Source organism: Equus quagga, unplaced genomic scaffold, assembly GCF_021613505.1.
Source record: "Equus quagga isolate Etosha38 unplaced genomic scaffold, UCLA_HA_Equagga_1.0 73943_RagTag, whole genome shotgun sequence".
Lineage (NCBI taxonomy): Eukaryota > Metazoa > Chordata > Mammalia > Perissodactyla > Equidae > Equus > Equus quagga.
Genome location: NW_025802961.1, coordinates 25995 through 33859, shown reverse-complemented (window position 1 = coordinate 33859; position 7865 = coordinate 25995). Strand labels below are relative to the sequence as shown.

The following is a 7865-nucleotide window of genomic DNA, read 5'->3' as shown; positions in this document are numbered from 1 at the left end:
GGGGTGACCTGCAAGTCCACAAGACATGTTTGTATTAGGAACCACACCTGGACAGGACACGTGTGTAACTAGGAAAATAAACAAATCAACTGCACCATTGAGCCTTTTGAAACTATACACCGGTTGAAACATCTGGCCTGATCTGGCCTAGTTTGGATGTTTTGCAGGCAAATCTCTATGGCGCACACCAACACACAGGCAGCTCTCTCACCTTGGCCGAGTGAATAGCAGCCCCATAGCCTGTAGGCATCCCACAGCTTAGGAGACAAACTTTATCCATCGGAGCAGCGTCATCGATTTTGGCCACTGCAATCTCAGGCACAACAGTGTATTCAGCGAACGTGCTTGTGCGGAAAGCTTGATAAATCTCTTGTCCTTTGCAGGTAAATCTGCTAGTCCCATCCAGCATCAATCCAGAAGAAGGTAGAATGCTATTCCGCGGTGACACAGACGCAGGCACAGGCAACGGCACAGATGCGTGCAGTTGTAAAGAGAAAACTCAGCACCCTTACCTGCCGAGCGATGCTTGCCCGACATAAGCGATTTAATGAGAGTCAGGGGCAAATCTACTCACTCTTGCTTCTCACAGAAGTTTCCCTTGGGGGCCAAGCAGGAATTGCATTCTCTACACTGTGGAACAACGAGTGTGAGGACTTTGTCTCCTACATATGGAAAAAAATAATGTGCTCATTAGTTTAATATAATATTGGAACAGAAACACAATAGCATGTTTATGAAGAATTCATAGGATGGCTAGAAAGCTTGCTGTGGACAGATTACGGCAGCCAGTATAATATTGCCCATGGTTGTTGTGAAGGAGAAGTCATATAACAAGGTTTCAGAAATTCCATTTTTCTTTGGGCGAAGGGTGAAAATGTGGCAAGATTCCCTGCTGGGTGGATCATTGGAGGTCTGCTTCTGCTGACTCTGAAAAGTGAATAATAAAACCAGGCATGAACCCTAGCGAGGTCTCTGGCTTGACCCTTTTGTTTGCCATTTGAAGGGTTTAAATTCCCACAGTGGCTGTCAGCCTCCTAAGGTGGCCCAGCTAGATAGCAGGATGGCTCTTTCACTGAGCTCCCACCCCGGGATGGCACGCTGACCCGCAGCAGGCCTCTGGCATGCTCTCTCCAGTGAGTCTAAGTTCTAAGACGGGCAGACTTCACAGAATAAAAGGAATCGCTCTCCCTGCAGAGTGAGGCTGCTTCTGGAACACCTACAACAGAGGGTGGGTTTAGGTGTCAGAGTTCTGGAGAGGATGTTGAGTATGTTTGTATCTGGTCATTAGGTGGCCCTTCTGGGCTCTAGGGTGAAGATAACTAATCGACACGGTCATCACAGACTTACAAAGGCCTGGTGAGAGGCCTACAACGTTGTCTTTATCTCGATCCTTACAAATTTTTATAACACACAATCGACTTGCCTTTGGCCTCTTGCAGGGCTTAGATGGCATTAGAAATCTCTCCTAAGTTTAGATAAGGCATATCCTAGCTCCAGTGGCCCTAAAAATTTCCAAAGGTACTGGATCTCAAGCTCAGGAAAAGTTCTGCTCTCTTGTCCTTTCCCTTCAAACGCTCAGCATTTTCCACAAAACTTCCACTGGGGTTTTTCTAGTCAAAGAGAGCATAGAGGTTCTGTCCTTCCTATTCGTATCACGTTCTCGGAGATGTGGAGACCGTGCCTTTTGACTTCGCTCCCTCCCACTATGCCTAATGTCCGCCGCATGGCAGGCGCTCCAGAGCCACTCGCTGAATGAGCACCCTGCTGACGGCTTCGTGCATGTCCTGACCATGCACTTGCTTACAGCTCTTTGCGTGTGCCTGGCTCCAAACTGCGAGCTTCTGGGCTGTCTTGATCTGCGTGATTGCTCTTACCCACTCTGAGCATTTCAGACACGCTGACAACAGCCATGCCAAGATCCTTGTTGAAATGCCTGGGGAAGAGCATGTACTTGCTTCTTTGATTCTTTGAAATGTAGCTATCCTCCTGTCAATGAAAATTGAAGTCCTATGTTCTAGTTGATTAGAACCTGCATTCACTTGTCAAACATTCAGTGCCTTCTAACCGTGGGACAGGCACTGTGCTAAGCATGTGGGGGACACAAACATATATAAGCAGCAGTTCCTGCCCCTAAGGGGCTTTCAATCTGTTAGAAGGACACTGGTCCTACCTCAGCTCTCCTTTGGCTATGGATAGACGCTTGGCTCAGCCACTGCCCCTCTGGGTTGCTCCAGATGACAGCAGGGAAACTGTGCAACTCTTGGAATCTCTGGACGCATTTAATACCATGATATGTGATGAGTTAGAAGAAGCTGGAGGCAAACCATTTTATTTCTCCTGTAAACATGTTCCTGCATTTTAAGTTCGTCCTCTGTGCAAGGGAAGCTCTTGGGCAGACTGTTTGGTTTTGTGGCCCCATTGCCTACCTGGTTTCACTGAGCTTACTCCTTCACCAATACTCTCCACAATTCCAGCTCCTTCATGGCCTGGGATTAAAGGAAAGTTCCCCGGGAGTGATCCTTTCAGTATGTGATTATCAGAACCACAGATCCCTGAAGATGTCATCTGCATAGGAATTAAGCGACCAAGGATCAATTGCTTTGGAAGTTTTCTTTGTCGTTTATCTGATACTGAACATTAAAAATCTTTTTCTTTTTTTGCCTGAAGAAGATTCACCCTGAGCTAACATCTGTGCCAATCTTCCTCTATTTCACATGTGGGTCACCACCACAGCATGCCTACCAATGAGTCGTGTAGATCCGTGCCTGGGAACTGAACCCAGGCCTCTGAAGCAGAGCACACCAAACTTAAACACCAGGCCGCAGGGCTGGCCCCTTAAAAAACCTTTTTTAACATGAATTATCTCACTGGATTCCTATTACAACACAGAGGAACACAGGGCAAATCTTATCACCCCCAACTTACAGATGACGAAAGGGAGAGTCCAAGATTTAGAATGACTTGCCCAAAGTCACAGGACGCACGCTCAGACCTGGAAATAAACTTAGCTCCTTTGACATCTACTCTGTGCAACCTGTCACCAAGCAGTTTTGCAATGTGAGGGCCACTCATTTACAGCGAAGAACTTTTTGACCACATGTCAACAGACCACCATTGAGAAACACTGAATTTTAGGCCCAACATAGTGGAGCGTTTCTCCACTGCTCTAGGAAATAGATTTTTGAAATTTTAAACTTGCACATTGAAAACATTCCTTAAGTTAATAGTGGAATATGAGTTTAAATTAAGGAAACTATCCATTGCAAAGTTGAACTGATGTTGAGAAGCTTTAAAACTTCTTAGTTCATGGCTTCAGTTTTTGTGTCTGTGGATAGGCCCCACCGAATTCCACTGATCATAAAAAGGAAGCATTTCACGTCCCATAGGCCCTGCATCATTGCTCTGCCTGGAATATGGCCAGAAAAGCCTACGTTCGAACATACTGACCAGTTTCCCAGTATCTGCAGTGGGGGAGCCAGCATTTTACTGCTGGAACCCTGGGAACACCCGTGGTGTGATCGTGGCAAGTGGGCGAGAAGATATGCTGGCGAGAAGTATGCTTTGCTTTTGGTTCCCACAGCCCTAAAAAGGCTTCAAGGCGTTATTGAAGGCTGGAAAAGTTATTTTAGGTAGACAGCAGGCTAGAATCTCACTAGTTTTGTCCTACACACCAAACAAGAACGTGCAACTCTGTGAGAAGCCTCTATAGTGTAAGCTCGAGGGGGGCCGTCTGTCCTTGGGGGCAGACCCAGCCCTGAACCTCGATTGTCCAGGGCTCGGGGTGAGGTTGCTCAGGTCCTGGCTGCTGAGCTTCCCCCTTGGGGGGCTGTTCTGCATTTGTTGTTTAGGGTGTAACCTTTATAGTTAAGAAACATATCAGTATCAGAACAGAGACTATTGGCTAATTAACTAGTAAACATTTCATCAGATGGTGACCCCGTACACACAAGCACTAGTTAAATGCTGTTTGGATGGATGATAAATAGGAAAATACAGCTTCTGAATAGCACTCAGTTACTAGACTCCTTCCTTTGTGTACGATCTTGTCACTTTGCTCTTTCCCTTCTCTCCTTGGTGGAACAAAGTCCTTAGCGTGACACCAGACGTGGAGTTGATGTTTATCTAGTGTTAGTTCCCATATTCTCCTGCTTTGTCTTTCACTGGGCACCCATCTTTGTCTAATCCCCTCCTCCCCTCCATTGTCTTTTCCCTCTGGCATCTTTCCAACTGCGTTCATGCCTTTTCTCTGTTAATCTTCTAACCGTCTTCCTATGCCTGCTGCTTTGATTAGATACCTATAGACTAGAAGCATACAGCTTTCAGTATTCATTGCATTCACCAAATCAAGTGTTGAATGTCCTGGTCTTAAATTAGGAGATAGGGAAATTTAATGTTTAGTAAGATGCTAAGCAATATACTCTTAACCTTGCATATTTAGTGATTTTGTAAACTTCGAGACACATTGATTGAGAGGTTGATTTGAAAGTGGCAAGGGCCTTTGAGAGGTCAGTGTTTCCCCAGCGCTGGTCTGAGCTCTGTTCAAGAATTCATTGTTAACTCTTTCAAATCACCTTAAAGGCCATCATGGATCCTAGTTGCTCACTCCTGGAAACCGAAATTTACCACGTGGTCCACATTTTCAAACAAATTCTGAGGTTATTTCAATGTATGAGCACAAAGTGATAGACACACATAATTAGTGTGTTGGTCACTGCACATGTGTTTGTTAACACCAACTTGTATCACTGAAGTATAGGGAAATGCTTCCCTTGTCCTCTTCCCCTCAAAAATGAAGAGACCTTAACACTTAAAACTCCTTTTAAGTCACATTGTGAAGTATATAGGCATATGATGTCATATAATTTGAGTAAAAATTTCAATAATTAAAAAATAATTATAGGGCTGGCCCCATGGCCTAGTGGTTAAGTGTGGTGGGCTCTGCTTCAGCGGCCCAGGTTCTGTTCCCGGGTGCCGACCTACACCACTCGTCAGTCAGTGGCCATGCTGGGGCGGTGACCCACAAACCAAATAGAGGAAGATTGGCACAGATGTTAGCTCAGGGCAAATCTTCCTCAGCAAAGGAAATAAAGATGATAGCAGGTAAGTGAACTATCAATATTTTACAATTGTTAAGACTATTGCAAACATTCATTAACTCTATTCATTTATCTCAGTTTTAAAAATTCTTCTTTTACTAAGAAAAGTAGATAGACCAAAAATGTAAATTATATGTGTTTTATATACAAAGTGAAACAGGATTTCCTTTCATTTGCCTTCAATAGTAAAGGTGAAAAGAGTCCAATTTACCTTAATACGAACTTCCCCAGCCTTTGGTGGCTCAAGCTGCACTTCTTCAATGGAAAGAGGAGAATTTCTTTCCCAGGCAATGGCTGCCCGGCATGTGATTGTCTGTTGACACAGGGAAAATAAAATGACATCATTTGGTGATAACGTTTAACTTTTATTCTGATCCTACAAATAATGCTTATTTGTTATAATTTGTAAAAACGCAACCATCATAAAGAAACAGAACAGGGATCATTGCACGTTCAGACACAAGCTGCTTAAATTTTAGCATATTTTCTTCTAGTCTCTTAAAATTATTTTTGTATAATTAAGATCATGTCATATAAGCAATTTTGTATTAGCTTTTTTGCTAATAACTGCCACCATATGTTGAACATTTGCCATTTACTTGCTCATAAGCACTTTCCCAGGACTTCAAAATGCTTTGTAATCATACTTTTATTCTATTTATTTATTTTTTTAAAGATTGGCACTTGAGCTAATATCACCCAAGAAATTTCTAGCCATTTATTTTCCCCGCAGTGGGACTCAGTGTCCATGAGTTTCCACAGGTGGGAAAACACTGGATATTGTCGTCACATTCCATGAGAATCTGATTGAGAAATGATGTCCTGACTTTCTTTCAATGTGCGCTTCTGGTGAAACTATTGAAGTCGATGTAGATATAATTTAAAGGCAGTACTTACTTTACCCAAAGTGTCCATGATGAATTTTCAGCTTCCTGTGGTGTCTTATAGGTATACCCAAGAGAACTTCACTTCTTCCACTCTGCTTCTGGGCAAACTAGATGGAATATTTATAGTTTTATACACCGAAAGTCATTAATAATTATTACACCATTGGAGATCAACATGCGGAAAAAGGAACCAGCAATTAATGATCTAGAATGTGCAGCTCTGAAACAGGGCCAAGGGTGCGGCTAGACAAACCTCTGCTGAAGAGGTCAGCTGTGTTTTTCACGGATCTAGTCAACTATCTGAGCAGAAGCCTGGAGTAGAAGTGAGGTTATCCAAGAAGGATCTGTGAAACTCCCTTCTATGTGACGTGTGGACCCTCTTGACAGACACAGAAAACGACGAGACTTTTGAGACTATCATCCCAGAGAAACACTGCCGATGTGGACAGAACGGGCCAGAGACAGGATGAAATGGAGAATGGCTGTCAGACTTCCAGGATTCCACTGCAAGACAAAGGGCGATAGAACTAGTCAGCTACAAACATGTGCTACCCTTCAAGACAAAGGAACAATGACTGAGGGTAGAGCTGTGGATGCAGAGGCCAGAGAGACAAGCCCAGAGGGTAGAGCCTCCCTGGAGCCAGAGGGCGAATCAAGCCCTAGAACATTATTCTCAGGCCTTGAAACCTAATGGACTTACCCTGCTGTGGTGAGACCTTTCTTTAGACCAGAGGTCCTTTATTCGTTCCATTTTCTCCCTTTCAGAATGGAAATGTCTATCCTATGCCCGACCTGCCATTGTGTCACTGACTAGTCACCCCAAGGAAGTCAAGGGTGGGTTTGGATATTTTGTCTTTCCAAATTGTTCCTTTTCCTTTTGTTATGTCAAGAGATGCAATCACCAACCACCCTGAACCAGACCAAGCCTCACCACGAGAGCTACGCCTATGGCCTTAGCCTTATTTTATTGCTAAGCTCTGTACAGGAGCTGAGGCCATATTACCGTAAGCTGCAGTCTATGTGGAAGCATGTCTTCCAGCTGAGCCTGTGCAAGCGAATACCCACCTCTCCCTTTTGAATATTCATTCCCCATCCAAAATAAATGCCCCTGCTTCCCTTTGTTCAGGGAGCCAGGACTGTGGAAATGATTCCTCAGGGTCTCCTATTTGCCACAAATACACCTTTCTCTATGAGACAACAACTTCTGGTGGAGGGTCTGATTCAACTCGCCAGGAGGGAACCCACTTTGGTTCGGTGACAATTGTACTTTGGAAGCCTGTAACTCATTGTCTGGTTTGACAGGTTCACAGATAGGGAGGAATTTTGCCCCAGGATGGATCATACCCAGAGTCTGGCCTATACCCAATTTACAGAGTAAGATTTGGAACTTTTGAGTTGAAGATATTTAGATGAGAGTTAGAATTTAGAGTTGATTCGAAAATAGGTTAAGACTTTGGGGGATACTGGAGTGAGGTAACTGAATTTTACACGTGGGATGGGGGTTGATACAATTTTCGGGAGGCCAGAGGAAGGACTATACTGGGTTGAATAGTGTCCCTCCTAGATTCACGTCTTCCTGGAATTTCACAATGTGGCCTTATTTGGAAATAGGGCCGTTGCAGACATAATTAGTTACATTAGGCTAAAATGAGGTCACACGGGATTAGCAGGGGCCCCAAATCCATTATACCTGTTGTTTGTATAAGAAGAGGAGAGGACACACAGAGACACACACAGGAGAGAAGGCCGTGTGATGAGGTCTATTTGTATAGGCAACATTTTGCACAGTGCCTGGAAAATACTCAGTGCTTCAGAGACGTGAACTGCGTAATTACTGGTTTATAGAAAGAGATTTTTTAAAGTGAAAAGCACTAATATATAA

The 7865-nt window shown here is 44.0% G+C and overlaps 1 protein-coding gene across 2 annotated transcripts; it reads right to left on the bottom strand.

Moving 5' to 3' along the window:
* Nucleotides 1–34: 34 nt before the first annotated feature.
* Nucleotides 35–6493, bottom strand: LOC124234447 (alcohol dehydrogenase 1-like). Of its 2 annotated transcripts, XM_046651789.1 has the most exons (6): nt 6237–6493; nt 5994–6090; nt 5308–5409; nt 2427–2565; nt 575–662; nt 35–431 (listed from the first exon to the last, which is right to left on the bottom strand). In XM_046651789.1, exons 2-6 carry the CDS (start codon nt 6009–6011, stop codon nt 176–178), a joined length of 603 nt encoding a protein of 200 aa, XP_046507745.1. In that variant the 5' UTR covers nt 6012–6090; nt 6237–6493; the 3' UTR covers nt 35–175. The 2 variants fall into 2 exon arrangements, with proteins under 2 accessions (XP_046507745.1, XP_046507746.1); XM_046651790.1 differs by having other exon boundaries at nt 303–927.
* Between the last annotated feature and the right edge of the window lie 1372 nt (nt 6494–7865).

Coding starts and splice junctions, on each gene's coding strand:
- LOC124234447 (XM_046651789.1), bottom strand. Junction 2,566..5,307: donor CTGGGGAAGTTCGTATTAAG/GTAAATTGGACT, acceptor ATTCCTATGCAG/ATGACATCTTCAGGGATCTG. Junction 663..2,426: donor AGTAAGCTCAGTGAAACCAG/GTAGGCAATGGG, acceptor TTCCATATGTAG/GAGACAAAGTCCTCACACTC.